Here is a 27353-nt window from a genome sequence, read left to right on the forward strand (position 1 = left end):
AAGTTAAGGTCTGGGTGCAGACTCCCAGAAAATGGTAAAGAAGTTGTAAAAGGAAATACTATGAAATACTATTATATTAAATGTATCGATTTAACTGTATATCTTTACTTACTTTGATTATAATATTTGACCCAATGATTTGGGGAGAGAAAATTATCTTAAGTTTATCAGGTCATAATGATCTGTGAAACATGATATGGGAAGGAAATAAATCAGGATGGGAGAAAAATAAAAGGTAACAGATTGAGAATCTATTTCAGCTATACAAAATGAATAGCTCTTTTGCTATTACATGTACTTAATTCAGATAAACTTAATAAGCAGTTAAGCCATAATTCAGAAAATGCTTCATGGATTTGATGGTGTGAAGTGATGAAATGAAGTGAAGATGGTGGAGTATTATGCTCTGCTAAGCTAAACTGGTAATCTTTTAATAACATTTGTGTTTTAATAAAGAGAAAGATATACTTTTTCTTCAGAGAACAATTTAAAAATAAACATGGTATATTTAAGATCCCAAGTGAAATATATCCCAAAGGAACTTTGATTATCTACTTGACATTTTTTGAGTACATACTTTAGCTAAAAATCACACAAAACCCTGGTAAATAATGAAGCACAGTTTGTTCTTTCATGATCAGTAATACACTTGTTTATATATTTCTGCAGGAAAACATACTAAAGCTCTCCACTTGAAAAAAAAAATCTTCCCTTAAAACAAAATGACAGAATCATGTTTTCCATATACAAATATAAATGTGTATGAAATCCAGAGCAGCATTTAAGTAACCTGTAAATGAAGTCATACATTTTGTACCTTAATTTTTAAACTCTGGAGTGCCTTTCTCTATGGAAATGTTATTAAAATTCAAGCCAGGATTTTCTAAAAGTAAGAGCCACATTAAGCATTTGTTGTTTACAGAAATGTAATAAACAGGCATAAATTGGAATTAATGATGACTTCAATTTTTTCGCTAAGTCTAAAATACTTTTGTTTTAAACGAGTCCTCGGCAAGCACATCAAAATCTCAAAGATTAGGGGAAAGGACTATTCATTTTAAAAGCAAGTAATGGCTTGTTCAGTTTTGCAGTGAGTAGAATCAGGCCCTATTCTCAGCTCATTTAAAAACCAATCTTTCTTGAACTCTTGTCTTCTGGATATGAAGTTCAGCAACGGGTGAACATTTTGGTCTCAAAGCGATATTAGTTGCCAGTTGGGACCTTGCCTACTATCTACATGGACATCCAATCTCATCACTTTTTCTCTAGGGACACATTGGAATATTGATCTATTGCAGGGGTGTCAAACTCATGTTGTCACGATGGTATCATGTATCAGGCCTTTTTTCCCCTTCACTAAACCAGGCGGGGGCAGGGCCAGCATGTAACACATCCAGCCCACGGGCTGTAAGTTTGACACCCCTGATCTATTGCCATTAGCTTAACTGCCCTAGCCTGATTTGAAAGACATCATGAACTTGGACGGGGGAGAATTACAACTTTTTTTTTTACTAACCTCTAATTGAAATTTAACAGAAAAGAGGTTCATACATTTTACCTGATGCTTCAGTTTTTTGTAGGCTTCCAAAATTTTCAATAGAGTTCACAACATAAAGAACCTGTCTAGATATCAACATTAAGAGGAGCAGGAAACCAAATATTTTTTTACTTCTAGTCATGCTGGTTAAGAACCACTAACTTTCCACTTGGCTGAAATTATTACAGCATATTCTACTTCCACAATGTAGCAAAACTCCTGTCAACTATATAGACGTGGCCATATTATTTTCTTGGCAATAAAACAGACAATGTTTTCAATTTCCTCTGGAATATTTCCTGGTTGTCACGCACTAAAGTACTAATCATGTTAAATCCACTTAGCTCTCACTTGACTTAATATTGTTGAGCTTTTTTGTCACCCATATTTCAAATGACTACTGAAAGCGTTACATACATTTTATATTAATTTAAGAATATTTTCAGTATTTTTTCCTTGTAGGATTGCAAAACAGAAAAATATAGTTTTGCTGACAATAATAAATTATATACGTATTCTAATGAATTATAGTTTTGCTGATAATTCATTTGAATATGTATATAATTTATTAAAGTATTAGAAACATAAAAGAAAATTGTGTTTTAAAAGCTACCTAATATAAAATATAGCAAGATTCGAAATCTAAGATTGATAATCAAGTTACAGCCAATGGTTTGTAACAGTTCCTCTTTGTTATAAGAAAAAAAAAGAGTTAGAATAAACATCAACTTCAAATTTTATGAGTTCTGCATGCATTGTAAATTACCAAATATGATACACGTTGTAAAATTTTAAACAATAAAAGAGACCATTAAAATCAAGTCTTTGGTTGTAAAAATGAAATTTAAAAAAATGTTTCAAAATCGCCTTATGACTCTTTTGGCCATAATGCTCTTATTGTTATGTAAGAGATTGTAATAAATTGTTCTTCAATATTTCTTTCCAATAAAAAAAAAATGTTTTGTGTTAGAAATGCATTCTGAAGTGAAATGTTGGAAATCTCTAAGTCTAGAAATATCTTTTTTGGACATCCTTATTGATCCATCTTTTATAATCCTCACCTTTTATCCTTGATGCTTTCTGTTATTAAGGAATCTATTATCTTTTACTTTTTCAGAACAATAGTACCCAAATTTCACCAATTTAAGAAAAAGTTATACAGTGTATTCTTCCGTTTTAAAAACCTTCCTTTCTGAAGGTTTAGAAACCGGTCCTTTCTGATTAAGAAAAGCACTTTAAATTATCCTTGATACTCTCTGTTAACGTCCAAAATTATGCTCATAACTTCACAGCTTTTGCCATTGTGAAAGTCTCAGATTTTCTGCTCATGTCCCAAAGCCATATGTCACTCAGCCATATGTCAGGTCTTAAAAGATCCTGACTACAGCAGGGCCAAGAAGTCCTAGTATCAGATTTTGATAAAAACCGAGAGATTGTTGTTATTCATGAGAAGTTTCTGCATGGAGCACAGCTCTGGGTACTATGGAAAAATTGGCCACCCTTGAGGTAACCCAGCTGTCATTATTAAGGAACTCCTGGCAGTTTGGGTATTATCTTGCTTGGAATATAAGCCTTTTATGTTATGATTTTAATTAAATGTTTGCTTGAGTTAGCAATGGGGTTTAAACACCCTTTACTTACTGGAAGGTTCATTGTCTCCAGATCTCAAAAAACCCCAATTGCCTGGGCACTTGATCACTGCCATGACTCCTAGCAAAACTGGTGGGCAATTTTTTGAATTCCTATAGAAACTAATGTTCTATTTATTCCTGGGAGACACTAATGTACAGTAATCCTTGACCTACAACACAATGAAGCCTGAGGTTTCCACTGCTCAGCGAGAAGGCTGTTAAATGAACTTGCTCCCATTTTGCCATCTTCTTACCACAATCATTATGTTAATCACTACAGATGTTAAGTGCAGTTGTTAAGTGGTTACCCTCATTGACTTCGCTTGTTGGAAAGCAGATGGAAGGTTACCAATGGTGATTACACAATCCCAGAATGCTTCAACTGTTTTAAATATATGCTGGTTGCCAAGCATTCGAATTTTGATCACGTGATCTTGGGGATGCTGCAACAGTCATATATGTGAAAAACCAATCATAAGTCACTTTTTTCAGTTCCCGCTGTAACTTTGAATGAATGGCTGCAACTTGCAAGTTGATTTTTACCTGTATCTGTATAGTCCCTGTAACATTGCACTTCACTCTACATATTTTGCCTGAATGGTTGCAACTTGCAAGTTGATTTTTACCTGTATCTGTATGGTCCATATAACACTGCACTTCACTCTACATATTTTGCCTGAATGGTTGCAACTTGCAAGTTAAATTTTACCTGTATCTGTATGGTCTCTGTAATATTGCACTTCATTCTACTTCGGTAATCCAATAATCATCTGCACCAAGAGACAGTCTCTCCTTATGGAATATTCACATTAAACTCAAACTGCTTCCAAGTCTACTAAGGTAACAATCCGATACCTACTCATCTTTGTTTAATAAATCCAGGGAAGTGTATTATTAGTAAACATATTCAGGTTTGTGGTGATTGTTCTTTAAATATGTTGGAGCTCCGTCACTCTCCAACACAAAAAAACCCCTGTATTGAAAAGATTTTAAGTACAGATAGCCCTTGACTTACAAACACAACTGAGGCCAAAATTTCTGCTAAGTGAGGCAGGTGCTCAGTGAATGTTACCCCATTTCTTGCCACATTTGCAAAGTGAATCACTACAGGTATTAAGTTAATAACAGGGTTGTTAAGTGAATCTGGACTCCCCCTTAACTTTGCTTGTTAGGTCACAAAACCGTCATAAATAAAAAAATGAGGAAGTTTTCTCAAGTATGAAAAGAATTCTGTCCCAGATAGGATAGGTTGTTGATATAACAATTGCAAAAGCACTTAGAAGAAGAATTTATTTGTCATTACACTCGCAAGCGGGTGCAACGAAATGAGGTGCTCTTCCACAAGTAAAACTGGACAACACAATTGAAAGAAAAATAAAACTAAACACAACAAACCATACAATAATTTCTATACAATTTAAAAATGTAAATACCCCATTACTCTCAGCCATTAAATTCCACAAAAATCTTATGACCCTGCATTCAAACTCAAAACTGCACTTGGATAAAAACTGTTCTTAAATCTAGTCGTCCTTGTTCTTAATACCCTGAATCTCCTTCTCGATGGTAATAGTTCAAAGAGCTGATGTCCCGGATGAGAGGAGTCATTCAATATATTAAATATCTTCCTCTTATATCTATTCCTATACAGTTCTTCCAAAGAGGGGAGTGAGCAGCCAATGATGTTTTGGGCCATCTTAATCACCCTCTGAATTGCCTTTTTCTCTGCCACTGTGCAGCTCGAGAACCATACACAGAGACAGTAGGATAATATACTCTCAATTGAACTCCGATAGAAGGTAGTCAATAGACTCTCAGCCAGTTGTTGTTTCCTAAGAATCCTTAGTAAATACAACCGTTGTTGTGCCTTCCTAATTAAAGCAGCGGTGTTTGCACTCCAGGTCAGGTCATTTGTAATGATGGTCCCGAGATACTTACATTCAACCACCTGTTCCACATGAACTCCCTCTATATACAGTGGCTGAATGTCTGCACTTTTTTTCCTATAGTCCACTATAACCTCCTTGGTCTTCTTAATGTTAAACAGAAGATTATTATTTTTGCACCAGTGGGATAGCTGTAATACCTCATCCCAATATGCAGACTCATCATCCCCAGAAATAAATCCTACAAGCGTAGTATCGTCTGCAAATTTTATTATCTTATTGTTGGGATGTTTATTTGTGCAATCAGATGAATAATGGGGGAACAGTAGTGGACTAAGGACACAACCTTGCGGAGTGCCAATGCTAAGTGTCTTGACAGTAGAAATATAATCATTCAGTTTAACTCTTTGTGGACGATTTGTTAAAAAATCCAATATCCATAAACAAATAGAATCTGGAAAATCTAGATCTTTGAGCTTGGCTATTAATCTGTGCGGTATGATGGTATTGAAAGCAGAACTAAAATCTGAGAACAACATTCTTACATAATTCCCCGATGTTTCCAATGGGAAGCACAGTAATAATTGCATCCTCGGTTGATCTATTTTCTTTGTAAGCAAACTGAAGCCCATCAAAGGAATCAGGAAGGCAGGAGATAATATAATTTCGAACTAGCTTCTCAAAGCACTTCATTAAGATAGAAGTTAGTGCCACCGGCCTATAGTCGCTAGGACCATTTGTGGGCAACTTTTTAGGCAGTGGAACGATGGTGGAAGCCTTGAGACACACAGGAACCACATTTTGTGTCAAGGATCGGTTAAAAATTTCAGTCCACACCCCAGCTAGCTGATCAGCACAATCTTTTACCACACGACCAGGAATTGAGTCGGGCCCAGCTGACTTTCTGGAATTAACAGCCTTCATTGTCTGCCTCACATCCTGCTCATTCACAATGAAGGGGAGGCTCTGCTGAGTAAATGATGGCAAAGGGACCGTTTCAGTTTGGTGGATCTCAAATCGAGCAAAAAAATTGTTCAACTCCTCAACCACCGCCGCACTACCATCCAAAGAGACCTTTTTTACTTTATAGTTCGTTAGTTGTTGAACCCCCTGCCAAACCTGCCTCATGTTATTACTGAGAAAGCAGTCTTCAATTCTCCTCTTATATTCGGCCTTAGCTTGCTTAATACCTCTCCTCAAGTTTGTTCTTGCAGCACTATAATCTAGATCATTCCCAGACTTAAGAGCCTTATTTCTTGCGTACAAGCGTCTAACCTTCCCGGTCATCCAAGGTTTTTGATTAGGATACACCCGGATTCGCTTTATCCACCGTGACAGTATCAGTACAGTGTGCCATATACCCTAGCACTGCAGCTGTGTGTTCGTTGAGATCAGGCTGATCAAAAACTTCCCAGTTTGTGCGTTCGAAGCAATCCTTTAGCTGCTCCATTGCTCCCTCTGGCCAGCTTTTCACCGTCTTGACTACCGGCTTATATAGACTTATATACCACTTTACAGTGATTTACAGCCCTCTCTAAGCAGTTTACAGAGTCAGCATTTTGCCCCCCCAAAATCTGGATCCTCATTTTACTGACCTCGGAAGGATGGAAGGCTGAGTCAAACTTGGGCTTGGTGGGATTTGAACTGCTAAATTGCAGGCAGGCAGCAGAAGTACCCTGCAGTACTGCACTCTAACCACTGTTAGAAGGAAGGACCCAACCTGTTCATCTTTAGGTATGAACATTGGGAAAGAATTGAGATTTAAGGGAGGAATTTTCAAAGGGTTACCATATCTGGGCTGCAATGATTGGATGACCACTAGATGGCAGCAAAGTTACAGAACATTATGAAAAAACCCTAATGCCATCTGGTGATCATGTATACACTTTGGAAGTGCAGATATTGTAACCCTAATATTGTAGTTTATTATTGGGAACCACACCAGGGAGACAGAGAAGTTGAGGAATGGAAGAATACATATATACCCAGTAGGGTTTTTTTTTTTAAAGAATGCAGTACAAGGGGAGTGGGGGGAGAAATACCCAAATTCATACATCGTCTTTTGTTCTCTGAACTTTCCACCTACTATGCTCCTCTAACAACGTTGCTGTTTAGATATGCTCTGTGACCCAGAGTTGTCATTAGATTCGCAGATGGAGATTGAAGAAAGCAGCTCATTTGCACACCTACAGTAATAAACCCACTGTGATCCTTCCTTTATTAGTCAGACCTAGCAACAATTACACATACCTTGGATATCACCCGTCTCATCTATTGCAAGGTGCTTTATATTCCAGAAATTGCAGCTAATATAAAACACAGTAGACAAATTGTTTTAAGTGGCACAAGGTATTAAATACAAATGTCTGCATTAAAAGCTTTGCATTGGCTGCTAATTATTTATCAACACTTAAAGTGCTTCTGTTGGCCTTTAAAACATCTTTCTTGCTAAGAACCTGCCTAGTTATTAAATCAGCAAAAAACAACTTTATCTTTTCCACTGGAAGCTCAGCTATATGGAATAAGGGCTAGGATGTTCTTTTCTGTGAGCCTTTTATAGTACAAAACAGTGCCTCTGGGAAGAAAGCTGCTATACAGGACATTTGTTCTCATGGAATAAAAGTCCTTCAGGTTAAACAAGGACACTCCTATAGGTCCTCTCTACAACTGTAGCACAATCCCAGGAAAAGACACACTAAATAAGTTGTTGACAAGCGTTGAGTGCGTACTCCAGCAACCTTTTCACCTCAGAGTTCAAAGTGCTTCATAGCTCTAGTGTTTGACCTCTATTCTCCCAGAAAAGTAGCAAAAACATATTCTAGCTTTTAACTATGAGAGCCATTTGGATTTTATTGATCTTAAATGTCATGTGTTGTATTACAAAGTTGTTTCATTTTAATGAGAGGGTGAAGGGAGAAAGAGGGGGAGGGAGAGAGAGAAAGGGAGGGAGAGAAAGAGATCATCTCAGCCAATTCACCATGTAGGGTTGTTGTTGTGGAGAAAATAGGTGAAGAAAGATGCGTTGAATACATTTGCTGCCATGAGTTTTTAATAAAAATTAAATAAGCCACCAAATGCTTACAAATGCAAAAAAGAGCAATACAAATTTAATCAAATAATTAAGAGGAGCTAACCAAGTAGCTCTGTAGATGGAGTAGATGATTCCTGAATAAAGAAGACTGAATTGTCAGCACATAAGCATTCAAATTATTTTATCCCAATTTTATTCTCATATTGTGAAATAAGTCAGAGTGACAGGTAAAGAAACAAACAGATGGAAACTACTGTACACTATTCCAACTTGCTAGCTCCTCTAAATTATTTGATTAGCAAAAATAGCCGTTGTCCTGGGGGAAATGTTTTAACTACCAATAGGTTGAACATATTCCGATTTTAGAAAGGCTAATCAATAAAGGGTGTCTTTTTTAATTGGCTCTTTTCTGAACAACATCAATTCAGAAAAAGTAATGTGTTTGCAAGTCAATGGTCCCCACAGAAATGTGATTCATACATGAATGAACTAAAGCAATATTTGTATGCTCTATATATAGATCAGAGAGGTACAGTAGATTACAATATTATTTTCCTAGCCTTTGTATCATTCTCTGGAAAAGTTCACAATGAAGTTTTGAAAAAGAACTAAAAGCTTCTCAGTTAGCTAAAAACACATTTGCTCCTCAGTTGCAACTTTCCTTTCTTCTTGTTATTTCTTCAAGTTCAAATTGGATTGCAATTTAATAAAGACAAATAAATAGGCCAGAATTGTTTTGCTTCATATTAAGATCTTAATTTTCCTGTAGTTTCTTTGACCAATAGAGGCTTATCCCTTCAAAGAACAAAAGTTTAAGAAACCTATTGTCAGACTCTTAATGAACACAATATAATTTTAAAAAAGAAGACAAGAAAGAAAATATCCCAAGCATAAGATACAAAAATAATAAAGGAGATACAGCAGGAGATCTAGATTTGTGTAGTGATTAAGGCATTAGCTGAGAAACCTAGAAGCCTATTGCATCCAGTTTTGGTCACTACGCTGTAAAAAAGATGTTGAGACTCTAGAAAAAGTGCAGAGAAGAGCAACTAGGATGATTAGGGACTGGAGACTAAAACATATGAAGAACAGTTACAGGAACTAGGCTTGGCTAGTCTAGTGAAGAGAAGGACTAGGGGAGACATGATAGCAGTCTTCCAATATTTGAGGGGCTGCCACAGCGAGGAAGGGGTTAAGCTATTTTCTAAAGCACCCAAAGGCCAGACAGGAATAATGGATGGAAACTGAACAAGGAAAGATTTAACTTGGAAATAAGGAGAAACTTTCTGACAGTGAGAACAATCAACCAATGGAACAGCTTTCCCTCAGAAGTTGTGGGGGCGCCATCACTTGAGACTTTCAAGAGGAGATCGGACTGCCATTTGTCAGAAATGGTACAGGGTCTCCTACTTGGGCAGGGGGTTGGACTAGATGACCTACAAGATTCCTTCCAGCTCTGATTATCTGTTTAAAACCAAGAACCCCCAAGTTCGAGTTCTGCCTTAGACACAAAGCCAGCAGGCTGATCTTGGGCCAGTCACTTTCTTTTAGCCTCAAGAACGAGGTAATGGCAAAGGAATCACCAAGAATGGAAAGAAAATAGGTTTGTAGAAACAGCAATGAAATCAGCCTTATTTACCTAAGACTAATTCTATCAAAAAGAAAAAGAATTAAAAATAAAGTTTTTGTTGAATTTTTTTTCCAGTTTAGCCCGTTAACAGATTATACACATATTATTATTGCCACTAGAATGAAACATGAATCAGACACCATTAATGCTCTATTATCTGCAGAATCACAATATATGTACTGTAGTATATGTAATATATGTACCTCTTCTTGCTATACCTAGTTCACTTCCTCCCTACCTCCTGATTTGAGATAAAGTATAATGAATGCAATCAAAGCCAAATTAATTACTCTTTACGTAGCTCCAAACAAGCAGAGCACATTTTGACTTAGTTCACGGGCAAACCAGTCAGTATGATTGTTTTGTGGTTTAGCATTATTTTTGTAAGCTGCCATGATCAAAATATATGCAATATTGATATATAAGTAAAATGTCCTTAATGCATCCGGATCTCTATCTCAATATTGATATATAAGTAAAATGTCATTGCACCTAGATCTCTGTCAAGCTATTGATACCATTGTTTTCTTTGGAAGAAACACAAGAAATGTATAATTATAATCAGCTAGTCTGGAAGCAGCAATCGTGATAGCCTACTCAACATGGAAAGTTGAAGATATTCAATCACAGTAGCCTGCTCATTAATGCAAATGATAGCTTGGTTAAGGAAATAGCCTTTGAAGATAGAAGGTAGGGAGAATCTTATCATAATTCCTTTAGAATTTGTGACAGAAATGTTTTTAAGCTTTGTCATTGCAAGGATCTTCCAAATTTGGTTATTAGTATGGAATTCTAGATAATCCTTTCAAAACAGAAATTTGGAGCATACAGATTAGCCATGACCAAAAGCCAAGGTTAGAAAATTTGATTTAGATCTCCTGACTTATTTATTGAATTTGGAATTGCAATTCAAACTGTCAAAGTGACTTCATTCAGTTTAAAAATTAAATATGATAGAAGTGTGCTTTTATCAGGAATGTCATCTGATTCAACCTGACACACTCAACTAATTTGATTTAGAAATTCAATCTGAAAGGACAATTCAACCCAACTGTCTTTGAATTTTAGCTTTGCATAACACTAACAAAGTTATCTTTTCCTATAAAGTAGCATTAGACTATTGATATGTTTTCCTTGCATTCCTGGCAAAGATACACTTTTTCATTTATAAGCTCACCCATATATTTATTGTCTCCCTACTAGAAGAATAAAAACATCATTTATTTACACTATGAGCAGATGGCCTTGGCTAAGGCACCTACCTGTGGAAAATATCGTACTTCTTGTATTTGCTTTTTGATAATCTTCTATTCCATTTGCACTTAAAGGGGCAACAAAATTTCTTTTAAAAGTAAAAGGAATAGAAACAGCTACCTCCTTCTATCAGTTTCCCCTCCCTAAAGTACAGTAGTTATGGATCATTTTTAAAAGGTGTCTTGGATATGAAGAAAGGAGGGTTGCAATGTGAAGCTATATTGGAATATATTAGAAAATGCTGCCAACTTTGTATACATGTGAACACAACTATATCTCAGCATTTGTTGAAATATTAACAGCTTTTTTTTCAGGGGAGCTCAAAATAAAAGGAAAGGTAACTTTCATGCTTGTCTTTTCTACATTTTTGTCCTTAACTGCTTGCTTGCTTGCTTATTTATTTGTCAAACATGTACAAGATAACAGGTATAGGTATGAACCTAAACAAGAACAAAGGAAGTAAATACAGATAAATGGGGACAGTAGAACAGGGACGGTAGGCACGCTGGTGCGCTTATGCACGCCCCCTTTAAGGACCTCTTAGGAATGGGGTGAGGTCCATGGTAGACAGTTTGAGGTTGAAGCTGTGAGGGGTTGAGGCTGTAACAACAGAGTCTGGTAGGGCGTTCCAGGCGTTGACCACTCCTGTTGCTGAAGTCGTATTTTCTGCAATCTTAACGCTTATGTCCTAAGAATATAACCATTTTTTTAAAAAAACCCAATCATTTTTAATAGCAGTCTTCCCCAACATTTCTGGCTTTGTGGACTGGCCAGGGGGAGGAAAGGATACAGCCCGCAAGGGCATGTGCATGCAACGCAGCTCCACTTGTGTAAGTGGTGTGCATATGCGCCTGTCACTAATGCAAATGGAGCACTCACACGGTCGCCCACTGCTTGCATGAGTGAGGATGTGCATGCGTGTATGTTTGCCATTCGTTTCCATGACCTGGTTGCAATGCCCTTGCAGCCCACAGGTTGGGGACCCCTGGTTTATAGGCTACAGCATCATGTTTCTAATCTTATTACAATACATGCCACAGATTACTTGTAATATCATCTACTTTTCCATGGATGATCCTCATGAAGCATTTTCCAGTACCCATGATTTTGTTTCTTCCAAAATGCTTATTGCATTGTGAGAAAATCAAAATGGCAGCTAACATATGACTGCAACCACCGGTTTTCTGACTTCCTGAAAAGCCTGAGGCCTGCCAAAATGCTTGAATTCCAGAAACTCCCCAAGGATACTTTCTGCTGATGGTTAAGTCTATGCCAGAGGTGTCAAACTCAAGGCCTGCAGGCTGGATCCAGCCCATGGGGTGCATAGATCTGGCCCACAGTAGCCTGGAAACAGCAAAGGACCGGTTCACAGTGCCTCTGCCAGCGAAAATGGAGCACGGAGACCTCCCTGCACTCCATTTTCTCTGGCAGAGGACTATCTAAGCAAACAAAACAAAAGGAGAAATGTTTCCCTTTTGCACTTGAGCATGCAAGAAGGGACCGGAAAGGAGAAAGGGAAAGAGGAAAGGCAAAAGGAAGGAAAGATGCAGAGAACAAGGAAGGAAAAATAAGGAAAGAGTGGAAGGAGGAAGAAAGGAGAATAAGAGGGAAGGAAAAAGAAGAAAAGGAAGGAAGGAAATAAAGAAGGAAAGGAGGAAGGAGATTATAATGAGTGAGGGTCTCAGGGAACTCCTGCCTTAGCACTTGGCTACCACAGGTGCCCCGACACAAATCCTGTCATGCCCACCATGCCCATATCCACCCATCCCAGCTCTGATGTGGCTCTCAATGAAATCCAGTTTGACACCGCTGATCTACATACTTCTACAGTGGATATAACACGTCTACGTGCTTCTATTAAATATCCAGTTCTTTTAAAAGTAAAAAAAAAAATTAGACCAAGATAAATCATTTCAGAATTTTTTCCTCCTTTAATGCAATCTACAAGCTGCACAATTCAACTAAAAACAAACAAATATTTTTTTTTGGGGGGGATAAAATACTTACAATAACTTAGTACCATAAGTGTGCACAACTTCTTATAAGTAAGGATGTGGCTGTGTTCAGAAATCACCAATCACATTCAAATTGATGTTAAATAGTAGTCAATATATACCTGCCATCAATCAAAGTGACTCTGATCTAGTCCATATAAAGTTCAGTTGTTCTATCGTGTTTCCCCGAAAATAAGACAGTCTTAGTTTCTTTTGACTCTTGAAAAAATGGCTAGGGCTTCTTTTCGGGTGGGTCTAATTGACTCACCTCATAGTGGCAGCACTGACATACCACCCAGTAGGAGCCTGCTGTCGGCCCACTTCTTCTGCGGCCATTTGCCACCTCTCTCATGCATTGCCCTTGGCCTCCATTTCACCGGAAAGCCCCCTACAGAAGAGAAACAGGCTCTGGATTGATGTGCAGGTGCCCCCTGACTTCCGTTTCGCCTTCAGATGTCTTCCAGAAAGCCAAGGAGCTCTTTTATTGGCTACAGAGGGCTTTCTGGAAGATATCTGAAGGTGAAACAGAAGCCAGGGGGCGCCATGTGTGACAATCTGCAGCCCATTTCTCAGCTGCAGAGGGCTTTCTGGAAGATTCTCACAGTGAAATGGAGGCTGAGGGTGATGCATGCGAGCAGCTGCAAGTAGCTGCAGAAGAAGCGGCTGCAGAAGGCAGCAAGGCAGGTATAGGGGTGTGCGAAGCCTGGTAAGTAGGACAGCTCCACTCCCCCATCCACACCCCAACCATTTTTACCTCATCCCATCCCCTGCAGCCCAGGGTAGGTGGGGTCTTAATTAGGCCTAATTTGGGGGGTTGGGCTTAATTTGAGTGTATGCATTCAAAAACATGATAGGGCTTCTTTTTGGGATGGGTCTTATTCTTGGGGAAACACAGTAGTAGAATTTTTATGACTTTTACTCAGTTGCCTCTTACAGCAAAAGCCATCACCTGCAAAACATGCTTACAAAACCATCAAAGAAATTTCACTGTTGGAAGGTGTCCGTTAGGAGAAAGATACAAAAAAAATTAGGCATTAGATATGCCACGGAACACAGTGAAGACAGCCATCAACAAGCGGGGAAAATATGGCACAACAATGACGTTGCCAAGAACTGGATGTCCTCCTAAAACTAATTGAAAAAAATGAAGAAAAGTTGTCCAGGGGGTTGCAGAGAGATCTACAGCGATATTAAATGAGCTGCAGAAACCTTTGGCAAGTATTGATTGTGTACTGCATGTGACAATAAGCTCCCATATTTTTTATTTGCCTAGGCTGCGGGATAGGGTGGCAAGATGGAAGCTTTTTGGTTTAAGGAAAGACAAACATACAAGTTTAGTTACATTTACAAAAACCTACATGAAGTCTGACAAAACTATGTGGGAAAATTAGTTATAATTAGATGAGATCAAGGTTGAGCATTTTGGCCATGACTCCAAATATGTTTGGTTCAAAAATAGCATTACTGTACACACCACCAGAATTACCCATCACGAAGCATGGTGGTGACAGCATTATGCTTTGGGGCTGCTTTTCTTCAACTGGTACCAGGACTTTTGTCAAGGTGGAGAGAATTTCAAATATTAGTCAATTTAGGCACAAAGGGCTCTGCTAAAATGCTGAAAATGAAGATTTTTCAGCCTTCAACATAGGGATGACCCAAAGCATACTTGCAAATCAGCAAAGCAATGGAACAGAAGAAGATCAAAGTTTTGGAATAGCCCAGCCAAAGTCTGGACCCGAATCCAATTGAACATCTAAAGATGGGAGATCCCTTGCAATCTGACAAATTTGGAGTGTTTTTGCAAGGAAGAGTAGGCAAAAATACCCCAGTAAGATGTATCATGTTGATAGGCTCCTACTGCAGAAGACTGAATACTATCATAAAATCAAATGGCGCTTCAACAAATATTAGTTTAAGGGTATGCACTCTTATGCAACCACGTTACTTTAACTTTTTGTAATTTTATTTTTCCCCAGAAGATTTCAGTTTGTATTTCAACTGAATTGTACAGCTTATAGATTATACTGAAGGTGGAAAAAAATCTGAAGTGATTTATCTTGGTCTGATTTACATCTCAAAACCCTGAAATTTTAACGGGAGTGTGTAGATCAGGGGTCGCCAACCTTTTGGACCTCAGGGACCACCAAACTCATAATTTTAAATCCTGTGGACCAAGAGACCCTGGCAAAATCCCCAAAAAAGTCTGCAGGAAAATTCCTTACACTACTGATCATTTTCCTACTGATCGATCATTCTTTATTTGGGATCGCATGATACTGTCTCCACCTCTGTCCTCAGGGGGAGAGAGAGACAAAGAGACCTTTTGCTTCATGCAAGAAAAGCAGCAGAAGCAGCAGAAGTCTATCTCTCCCCCAAACTCCGTCAGAAATCAGTCTTTGTGAGACATGTTGCGCTGGCGCAACCCTAGAGCAGGATTCCTTGCAGGGTCCCAAAAACTCATTTCCAGTGGAGTTTGGGAGAGAGAAAGGAAGACGTTTGCTGCTTTCCTTGCATGCAGCCAGAAGCAGAAGAAGAAGCGGAAAAAAGCAGCCCGGTGGCCAGGTTTGGCACATGGGACGAGTGGGGCAAGTTCCCCCCCTCAGCCCTTTCCCCCACTCACTAACTCATGTTGTTCGCAATGCAAGCGATACAAGCCTTGTGTTCCCACGGGCCATGGGGGCAGCGCAGCCTTGTGTTCCCACACAGCTTGGATTAATTGCTTTTTGGGGGTGCTTTAGGGGGACACTTCTCTGCAGACCACCAAATTTTTCTCATGGACCACCAATGGCACCCGACCCACTGGTTGGCGACCACTGGTGTAGACTATTTATATCAACGAGGTGAGCTGCTTGTTAGGATCAAGATATAGGGCTGCAAATGACTAACAGATGGTTGCCATTTGTTAGTTTGTACCCATAAAGCAGGGGTGTCAAACTCAAGGCCCATGGGCCAGATCCAGCCCGCAGTATGTTTAGATCTGGCCTATGGGACTGCTCTAGAAACAGCAAAGGACCGGCCCAAGGTGCCTCTGCCAGCAAAAACGGAGTTCATGAGGACAGCACTGTCTTCACTGGCAGAATGCTAGCAAAACTACCAACAAAAGTGGCATTTGAGTGACATCGATCTGGCCACACCCACCCCAACCCATGAGGTCAAACACAACCCTGATGCAGCCCTCCATGAAATCAAGTTTGACACCCCTGCCATATAGGAAGGTCCTACACCATTTCCGAATGTTCCAGCTGAGATAGAGCTAACTCACTCGGAGTGGACTATTTTTTAGTGATTGCAATCTATAATGCAGATGGAACCATATTTTATATGTAGACGTGCCTAGCTGCAGAATGAATTTGCATGTGTGCTTTACTTTTTTTTAAAAATGTAAACGCTAACTTTAGGTCTTTCAAATTTCATATATTTCACAGCAGGAAAAATGTGTTACCATTTTTCAGCAATCAACACCAGAGGGGTTCCAAGAACCTCTGAAAAGAGGAAACTACCATTTTTACATCATGGGTTCTTCTGCATGACACCAACCAAAATTCAAATCATACTATAATTTAGAACAATGTGCCATTTTATGCCACATCATCATGTCCCCAGTAAGCAGCTATAGAAGTGCTAGTGGGCCATTAATGAGTGACTGCTATGCTACTATAAGGTATTGTCTCACCTGTTAAACTCACTGTATTGGCATTCTTTAAACGTTCCATACACCTTTTTTCTTCTTGATAGATTTCCTGCTGCATTCTGCATTCTGGGTGAATACTTTTTACCTGTTGAATAAAAACAAAAACAGAAACATTTGACTTTGTAGAAAAGGATATCAATGCTAGCAGAACCAGCTTTTGCGGGGTGGGGGAGGAGACAAAATAGGAAGTTTTTGTTTATTGTCAGTTAGAACAATCAATTTAGTTAAAACAATTAATTAGTGGAACAACTTGCCTCCAGAAGTTGTAAAAGCTCCAACACTGGAAGTTTTTAAGAAGAGATTGGACAACGATTTGTCTTCAAGTGGTGTAGGGTTTCCTGCCTAAGCAGGGGGTTGGACTAGAAGGCCTCCAAGGTCCCTTCCAACTCTGTTATTCTAGTTGCCCCATGCCTATGCAATACTTTCTAGTTCTTGTATTGCTCTAGTTATATGTCTATGCTTCTTACAAAGATTATGAAAGGTAGTTCTGTATTATTAGACACACACACACCAATACAGGTTGAGGTCACTCTAGGGTTATTGACATCAGGCTGCAAAAATCTAGTTGAATTCCAAACTTCCTTATTGCCATCTTCTGGTTGTTCAGAACTTTGCAGCAAATATGGTAGCTGTACATGACAATCAAAATTAATGGTTTAGCTAACTTTTTTTAAAAAAATATCCAGCAGCTGTGGCTCACACCCAGTTCCAAGATTGGCTTAGCAGCAAATGCACCTGCTGGTTTTTCTATGAAAGAGCATAATTAGTAAGATATCTATAATATGATTACCCAAGTTCACCTGAAATAATAGAATTATTCTAACCAGAAAAAAAAAGAGGACAAAGTCATTAACTGACTAAAGAGGTTTATGCTCTGGTTTTTTTCTGATGTAAGATACCAGAGCCCCAAAATTAACAGGTTATATTAAATTTGATTAACAAATTTGTTCTCTGCCAAATTTTTCTGCAGCTTAGAAAAAGCATAAAAGTGGTTCATCCATTGCACTAATTTATAAACGTTATTTTATGTTGGCTTAGTATGTGTTACACAAAACAAGCCTTTGTTGTTTGTAAACTATTATTTATAGCACAGTCTGTTTTACCAATCTAGCAAACTGTGGCGTATCAAATTATGAAATGTTCATTGGCATTGTGTATCTCAAGACCTGTCATAATTAAATTATGCTAGCCTAAGCTTTGTGAAATCCTGCATTTTGGAAAACTTTAGTAAGGTATCTCAACTCCGATAAATGCTAGTTTGGGAGCGTTAGCTTGCAAGTAATCATTATTATTAAAAAGTTTTACATTATATGTCATACTGAAATATCTTCAAAATGCTTAGAAGACTAAAAGGATTAGAGAATCCAACTATAGAGAGTCTTCAGCTTGCAGCTGAATTGGGCTCAATTCCCATTGCTAAGGAAGGTGGTTTATACTAACATTTTTTGCTATGGTTATTAAGCGAATCATTGCAGTTCTCAAATTATACAGCCATTAAGTAAATTCGGCTTTTCCCATTGACTTTGCAAGTCGGAAGCCAGCTGAGAAAGTTTCAAATGATGATGCCATCATCCCAAGATGCTGCCATGACCCTGATGTAAATAATATATGCTGGTTGCCAAATGCCCAAAATTTGATCATAGATGGTAGAATTCTTAATTGGCCAGGTATGGTTGGACATACAAGGAATTTGTCATGATGCAAATGCTCTCAGTATATATAAAAGAAAAAATACATTTGTCAGCAGGCAAGAATCATAAGATACAACACTTCTATACACTGCTCAGAAAAATTAAGGGAACACAAAAATAAGACATCCTAGATCTGAATGAATGAAATATTCTTATTAAATACTTTGTTCATTACATAGTTGAATGTGCTGACAACAAAATCATACAAAAATCATCAATGGAAATCAAATTTAGCAACCCATGGAGGTCTGGATTTGGAGTTACACTCAAAATTAAAGTGGAAAAACAACTACAGGCTGATCCAACTTTGATGTAATGTCCTTAAAACAAGTCAAAATGAGGCTCAGTAGTGTGTGTGGCCTCCACGTGCCTGTATGACCTCCCTACAATGCTTGGGCATGCTCCTGATGAGGTGGCAGATGGTCTCCTGAGGGATCTCCTCCCACACCTGGACTAAAGCATCGCCCAACTCCTGGACAGTCTGTGGTGCAATGTGACGTTGGTGGATGGATCGAGACATGATGTCCCAGATGTGCTCAATTGGATTCAGGCCTGGGGAACAGGCGGGCCAGTCTATAGCATCAATGGCTTCATCTTGCAGGAACTGCTGACACATTCTAGCCACATGAGGTCCAGCATTGTCGTGCATTAGGAGGAACCCAGGGCCAACCGCACCAGCATATGTCTCACAAGGGGTCTGAGGAGCTCATCTTGGTACCTAACGGCAGTCAGGCTATCTCTGGTGAGCACATGGAGGGCTGTGTGGCCCCCTAAAGAAATGCCACCCCACACCATTACTGACCCACTGCCAAACCGGTCATGCTGGAGGATGTTGCAGGCAGCAGAACATTCTCCATGGAGTCTCCAGACCCTGTCACGTCTGTCACATGTGCTCAGTGTGAACCTGCTTTCATCTGTGAAGAGCACAGGGCGCCAGTGGCGAATTTGCCAATCTTGGTGTTCTCTGGCAAATGCCAAACGTCCTGCATGGTGTTGGGCTGTAAGCACAACCCACACCTGTGGACGTCGGGCCCTCATACCACCCTCATGGAGTCTGTTTCTGACCGTTTGAGCAGCCACATGCACATTTGTGGCCTGCTGGAGGTCATTTTGCAGGGCTCTGGCAGTGCTCCTCCTGTCCCTCCTTGCACAAAGGCGGAGGTAGCGGTCCTGATGCTGGGTCGTTGCCCTCCTACAGCCTCCTCCATGTCTCCTGATGTACTGGCCTGTCTCCTGGTAGCGCCTTCATGCTCTGGACACTATGTTGACAGACACAGCAAACCTTCTTGCCACAGCTCGCATTGATGTGCCACATCCTGGATGAGCTGCACTACCTGAGCCACTTGTGTGGGTTGTAGACTCCGTCTCATGCTACCACTAGAGTGAAAGCACCGCCAGCATTCAAAAGTGATCAAACCATCAGCCAGAAAGCATAGGAACTGAGAAGTGGTCTGTGGTCACCACCTGCAGAACCACTCCTTTATTGGGGATGTCTTGCTAACTGCCTATGCTGTCTACCTGCTGTCTATTCCATTTGCACAACAGCATGTGAAATTGATGGTCAATCAGTGTTGCTACCTAAGTAGACAGTTTGATTTCACAGAAGTGTGATTGACTTGGAGTTACATTGTGTTGTTTAAGTGTTCCCTTTATTTTTTTGAGCAGTGATCATCGTCATAGGGTACAATAAGAGCAATCAAATCATATTAGGAAACAGTCAATAAAAATCATTAGGTTATAAGCAACAAGGTTAGTCATACAGTCATCATGTGACTACAGGAGTGCTGCAATGGTTATAAGTGGGAGGAGTTATCATAAGTCATCGCAATATGATTGTAACTTTGAACTGCTAAATGAGGACTACCTATTGCTGTAGCAGTATCAGTTTAATTTCTTACATTTCAATTGGGAATTCATTAATTCTGCGATAAAAAATATCTGATTCTAAAAGGAAGCTCCTGAAAATGTCCAAGAAAACATTACTTATACATCTGATTTTCAGTTAAAAGCCAGTCTCTTAACCAATATGGTTGGCTTTGCATATCATTCTAAACCAGTTTTGTGAACATACCACCATAGCCAAGATTAAACAAACCAAGTAATGACTGGTGGTTGTGCAAACCCATGCACTGTGATTTATTAAATAGACTGGTTAAGCACATCTAACTGTCTTTCACCAAATACAAATTTCAGCACATAAAATTTTGCACAGCTGGATTAAGGGACGCTGTTTTGTTCGACGTTGTAGATTCCTAAATTGGAAAGTAAAACATCAGGTGACAATCAGGACCCCACAGTTATTTAGAAGTGTCAACCAAAATGTCTCACAGCTTTATGTAAAGCATTTATAGTGTTTGTGTGTGTGTGTGTGTGTGTGTAGAAAAATGGGCAGAGAATTGTGGCCTCAGCCATTAAGCTGACTTCCTTAAAATCCCCCTCTGCAGACATCCATATTATAACCATTATATCCTCATCTGGAATACCAAAGAAGTACCCACCTCATTCTGAGAACTGTTTTTTTAAAGGCAGTAAGCAGAGGGACAACTTTGGTGAAAGTCAATCTGGTGTACAAGTCAAAGCACCAAAACAGAAATTGGAAACTGGGAGCTCTAGTCCCACCTCCTGGCACAAATCCACCTGGGTGGCTCTGGGCCAGCCATTCTTCCTCAGCTCTGGGAAGAAAGCAATGGCAAGCCACTTTCAAAAACATTGCCGAGAAAACTGCAGGGACCTGTCTAGGTAGTACCTAGGAGTCAACACTGACTTAAATGAATAAAAAAAATAATAAGAAAGAGCAGAGCGACAAATACTGAGTTATACCACACATGGGACAATGTTTTGTCTGCTGCAAACCAAACTTAAACCTATGTAGTAGAATGTTGTCAGTACACCACAAAATATCTAGAACTGTAATTTCTGGTCATGCCTGAGAGACACAAGTATTTTCTCAATTCTTTGTCTCAAGTATCAAAGAATTAAGTGTTGCTCTGCAATTATTACTACAGAGTACAGTAGTTGCAAGCAAGTAGCTAAAGCAATTTTAACTTCTACTTAAAATAACTGAAAAACATGAATCTCTTGCCATGTTTTTGCTCTCTCCCCCCATCCACTGATGCTCTTCCCAATTCCAACATTAAACCAGAGTAAAGCCTGGCTTTTCCATGCTTTAGATACGTGCTGTAGTTCAAATGAGACATGGCATGACTGACTAATCTAATGACTATGAATTAGATTTCCACAACTCAATACCTCAGGATCTCATATTTTCTACACTATTCTTTGTTTTTTTAGAAGAAACTGTGGAAGTCAAGACTTGATTTCTGATAAGTAGGGAGTCCATCTGTAAATCCTACATTAAGGAGAGGAATGGATAAGAAAGTTTGAAATCTCTTTTAATGTAAACATTATCTTATTCTAAATCAGGACTACTGGCAAAACCTAGATGAACACTAGATGACAACAAAGAACCAGACTTCTCTCATTGTTGTTTTTGTGTTTACAGCCATGATTTGTTGATCCAGTCCAAGAAAGACTTTGGTTTTTTTTAACCTTTATGTCAAATTTTGAACCAAATAATTCCACACTCAAAAACTGCACTTACACATAGTTTAACCTAAGTTATCAAACTATTCTGTTCTCTGGGTCCAAACAAGTCATAAACTAACAAATAGTTTTGTAACAATACAATAAGCTACAAAAATGTAGTTTAATGTTAAAGAAGTGAAGTCTGGCATATTATATAAATACTTCTTCAGGATTTCTAATTGGCTGATTAAGGATTTTGTACCTACAAAACCAATGTCTTGTTAATTTCTTCCAGCATAAAAGCCCGAACTACAAAAAGAACAGTTCTTTTTCCTTAGAAAATTTAAAATATTCTGTAAAATGCAATGACAACAATCAATCAGAGAAACCTTAAAGCTGATTTTTTAAAAATTGCTTAATGTAAAAAAAAAAAAAAATCAGAAGCTTGTTGAAAATAATTAATGTCTACAAAAGTATGTTGTAGCAGTGAAAACAATGATTCAATTCTGATGTCAACTTAAGAAACGATCCAATTTAGTTTTGAGTTTGCTATAGCATAACGGACTGCAAAATATAGAGGCTTCTTTTTGCAAAAGTAAAACTTTGCTGAGTTTATAAACAATCTTCTTCCGCATTTCTGTGCTGGAACTTCAGAGTCCTTAGAAAATCATTTAAGAGCAATGTTAGCAGGGATAGGTTTTGTCTACTTCTCCCTCCTCTTCCATAAGAGAGAAGTGTATTGCCCCATTTGCTTGGATTCTATATTTTTGTCTATTTTCTTCTTGTTTGGACTGAAAAATGAGAAGATTTTGGTTATTCCAGTGGAGTGGGACCATTTTTTTATTTTTATTACTGAAGAAAATCCAGAGATGTTCTGGATTTATTGGTCATTTATTAAGATGACTAAGTTCTAAACTTCAGTTAAACTTTTTGGGGTTGTACTTCAAACATATAACCTTTTAAAAAGTAACACCTCTTACATCCACATAACACAACTATTCCTTTGGTTAAATAATCAGCATCTCATCAACTTGTTCACAGAGCTCAGACACATCTCAATATACTATTTCAAACACCAAATTATCAATTTACAGAGATTAACAATTGTAAATCTATGAAGGAGGAGGATGTTTTCATGTTTTATGTTGTATGTTTTATGTGGTTTTGTTTGTTGTTAAAATCAATAAAACTTTAAAAAAACACACAATTGTATCAGCTTGTCAAATACCTATCAAGGAGCGCCTTGCTTGAACGTGAAAACATGTCTAAGTACCATATGTGACAACTGAAAAATATTTTTAAAAAGATTAGCTTTACCACAAAATATCACAGAACAATTGTGGTAAGCAATTGTACTATGTTTACTTTTTTAAAAAAATCCTGTTTGAGAAATGCTGTGAACTTTTTTTTTTTTTTTTGCTTTATGTGCAATAGTATTTCAGTGCACACCTATCAGATAATTTAACCAAGCCTGGCCATGTCAAAAAGCTAATCTGGGTTGGTTTGGTTAATGGCTGGATGGGAGACTATCAAAAAACTGTAAGGCTGAAAGTTAGAGTGGCAAGTTTTAAAAATCATCTTGAAATAAGAGAATAGGAAGCCATTGCATACTGCAGCTAATAAAACTAGAAGGACCTATCTATGAAGTCATCAAATCAACTTTGACTCAAAAGAGACTTTAGCTTTATAGGAAGTTCATAAACAAAACTAAAAACTCTGGAATGTATGTATCATACACTACACAAAAAAGGAGTACAAACAGCCAAAAGGTTTGTATAAAATTTAACAATAAAATTAATGTAACTAATGTAATTTTTTCTTAGGCTACTTCGTAAATCTAAGTTTAGGACAATTAATATCATAGAATGAGGTTATCATGATAGAAACCAAATGGCAGGAAAGACTATCTCTTTGCAAATAGAAAACTATACCAAGACAAATTTTTCATTGCAGTTGGGATTTTTGTTTGCTTTCAAGGATTATAAAAGGGGGGCACAGGACATAAAACATTGTTGCATCATAATTCTCAAAATCTTGATATAGATTGAACCTCAAAATCTCATGGGCTTCTTCCTCCTCCTTCTAATAAATTATTATAAAAGTTATTACCTATTTGGAGATGTCTTCACTCTGGTTAAAGGCAGGGATGACTCTTGAATTTTTTTAACAGCCATCCCATATGCTAGATTGGGTCAATGAATCCTAATACTTTATTCTGCTGCAGGTACAAACTCTACTTAATCCTGCTTTGGTTAATTAAAACAGGCAACAAACAATGAAAAAAGAGAATCTGACTGATCTATCCAGAAAACATACATCTTTTATATCCTTAGCTTAGTCTTCTTTTCCTTGATATTTTGTATTTTGTAAATGCTTGGCAAAATTCACATGCTGCAGCTCTGTTTTAAAGTTCATTAGTACTCACAACTTCATGCCCTAAGGGCACCAAAATTTAGACAAATCAAATTGACCATTAAAAGGGATAGAATTTCTGTCTTAAGGTAGTACAGAATTTCCATTCCAACCATAAACAAAGAAGAGCTTGTGAAAAACTCCACCCTTTTGCCTCTCTTTTACCGTTGTATTTCTGAATACAAAACATTCGTGGTCAGATCCTTTGGCTTTAAACGATCCTGAAAGCTGATGCATGTGTGGGATTTAAAACTCCTTGAAATAGGGCATCCCGTTGTTTATAGTAATTTCGCCGGCATCAATTAAAATCGAATTAAAATCGAACCAGCTTTTCTCAGGAGTTACAATAGACACTGGGACTGATGAAGCCCGGTGCACCTTAAAGAAATTCTTTACTAAATTCATTTTAGTCCAATTCGCCAGCCTGATACAGATTCAAACTTAGCTGGCTTTTATTCCTGTGCTCAAATTTAAAGAGTCGACCACTAGTATAACCAAACCCTCAACCGGGGACTCTGCAGATGGGCCTGTGCATCATCCCCCAGCCTGAAATAAAAGGGAATAACGGGAATTGTAATCCAGCACAGCCTGGGGAGACCCGTCCCCCCCCCCTTTTTAATGGGATATAAGAATAAACAGCAATTCTAAAAAGTGAGAACTATTAGCATAAACCATTAATAGCAAAACTGTTCGGTGTGTGTGTGACATACTAAGCGGGTGCGAGGAGTGGGGGGAATAAGTTGATACCGCACGTTAAGGGGGGAGGCCCAAGTTGCAGAATCTGCCCCACAACCGGAGAACAAACGGAAGCCAGCGTGAACCCGTTTTCCTCCTCCTTCCCCCATAGGTTTCCTTCCAAAAGAAGCCCAGAAAGCAACATCCGAGGCGCCCCTCTCCACCCCTGAGGCACTGCTGAAAGGGTCGCGGAATCTTAGCCAACGCGCCCTTTTCTCGCAGAAGCCGCAGGAAAGGAGCTCTCTGCATATGCTCCGAAGCTCAGACTCTTCCGAGCCGGGACTCAGCCTGAGAAGGCGAGGCTCACCGGCCCAAAGATTCCCTACTCACCGGCCCCAAGGTCCACCAGCAGGTTGAGAAGAGCAGCAGCGGCAGCGAGAGCTGCATCCCGCCCCAGGTTCTCGGGACTCGCGGTGATCTTCCTTGGCGCGGGCAGCCTCCCGCAGCCAGAGGGACATGCGGTCGTCGAGCCGGCGCTGCCCGTCTTGCAGCCGCGCGCTTTTTACCACGGGGGCTTTTTACAATTCCCCCCCGCGCGGAGTCTTGGCTGCGGCCGGACGAAAAGTCGCGTGGCCTCGCCCACTCTGGGACCGCCGCACTCCCTCCGCGTGGTCTTGCGCGCTCTCCGGACTCCACCTCTCTCCCTCCTCACCGGGTGCTACTTTGGGAGCTGCGACTTCGTTGCTCCGAGAGTTACTCCTTTCCCCGCCCCTCCCCCCCAAAATGGGGGTGGGACAGAGGTGCAAAGACAACCTTTCCCATCGAAGCCATGAACTTAGAAGGACCGTTTCATTAAGTTCTGCAGCAGCCTAATGTGGACGGTGAAAGCTTTACTCCAGTGCCTGAGATGGGATGATGGCGCCTATCTCGCTTTCAATAACTTCGTGGGGGTGTAAAGAACTGAAGAACTGGAGCTGCGTTGGTCCGTGGGGCGGGGGTGGGAATGAGGGTAGGGGGTGGGAGGTGTTTTTTTTTAAAAAAAACCTAAGTCAGTAGTTTGGAAAATAATAATTGGATGAAGAAGACCTTCCATAATATAATATTGTAGTATCCATGGGTGTGCAAGTTTGGGGTATCTTCCAGTCATTAAGAGGTTGAGGATCAAGGAGAAAAGGCCAAAATGTTGGTCAAAAGCTAGGGAGAGTGGAATGGACACGATGATGGACTGACATCTTCACTTTCCAAGGTCAACTTGGAGATCACCTCAACTTTGGAATTGGCCTGTTGTCAAAGTGATTGGAAATGAAGTAACTTTGCCTCTGAACAAGACATCTTTGAGGATAACAAATGGTTGGAAGAGAACCACTCCCCAGTATTTTATAGAGAATAGAATAGAATAGAATAGAATAGAATAGAATAGAATAGAATAGAATAGAATTCTTAATTGGCCAACTGTGGTTGGACACATAAGGAATTTGTCTTGGTGCAGATGCTCTCAGTATACATAAAAGAAAAGATTCATTCATCAAGAGTCAAGAATCATCAGGTACAACACTTAATAGCCATAGAGTACAATAAGCAATCAAATCATACTAGGAAACAGTCAATATAAATCGTAAGGATACAAGTGACAAATTTGCAGTCATACAGTCACAAGTGGGAGGGGATGGGTGATGAGTGATGAGAAGATTAATAGTGATAGTAATGCAGACTTTGTAATAGTTGAACAGCGGTGAGGGAATTATTTGTTTAGCAGAGTGATGGCTTTCAGGGGAAAATGTTCTTGTGTCTATTGTTCTGGTGTGCAGTACTCTATAGCGTCATTTTGAGGGTAGGAGTTGAAACAGTTTATGTCCGGGATGTGAGGGGTCTGTAGTTATTTTCACAGCCTTTTTGACTTGTGCAGTATGCAGCTCCTTGATGGAAGGCATTAATTATCCTCTGAAGCAGGGGTGGGATTTAAATTTTTTAACAACCAGTTCTGTGGTCGTGGCTAAGTTGGTGGGCATGGCTTGGTGGTCATGTGACTGGCTCAGTGTGGCCAACTCAATATCACTCACATCGAGGCATGCATCTCCTCGCCTGGCCTCTCATGACTGATGCTGCAATAGTCGTAAATGTGAAAAATGGTCATAACTCACTTTTTTCAGTGCCATTGTAACTTTGAATGGTCACTCCACACAAGCAAAGTACCAGCAAAGGAAAGAAAGTTAAAACCTCTAGAGACATTCCTGAGACCGGAAGTCTAGTCCTGCCAAGAATGTAATAAGGGTTAACGGAGAGGCAGTTTCTGTAAGCAACACCGGAATGTTTCCTTCCTGCCCTCCTTACAGGATTAGGCCAGTAATTTCTTCTAACAACTGGTTCTCTGAACTGCTTAGAATGTTAACAAC

At 39.2% G+C, this 27353-nt stretch overlaps 1 protein-coding gene across 1 annotated transcript in view; it reads right to left on the bottom strand.

The window, feature by feature from the left end:
- Positions 1 to 25672, bottom strand: part of VIPR2 (vasoactive intestinal peptide receptor 2) — a 79396-nt gene extending 53724 nt beyond the window's left edge. Inside the window, exons 1-2 of the mRNA XM_087918380.1 lie at positions 25351 to 25672; positions 16640 to 16742 (exon numbers count right to left, since the gene is read on the bottom strand). Coding sequence (XP_087774506.1) covers positions 16640 to 16742; positions 25351 to 25407 — 160 coding nt within the window. The 5' untranslated portion in view covers positions 25408 to 25672. The remainder of the gene's footprint in view (positions 1 to 16639; positions 16743 to 25350) is intronic.
- Between the last annotated feature and the right edge of the window lie 1681 nt (positions 25673 to 27353).

Source organism: Pseudonaja textilis, chromosome Z, assembly GCF_049901715.1.
Source record: "Pseudonaja textilis isolate UNSWEBS1 chromosome Z, rPseTex1.2, whole genome shotgun sequence".
Lineage (NCBI taxonomy): Eukaryota > Metazoa > Chordata > Lepidosauria > Squamata > Elapidae > Pseudonaja > Pseudonaja textilis.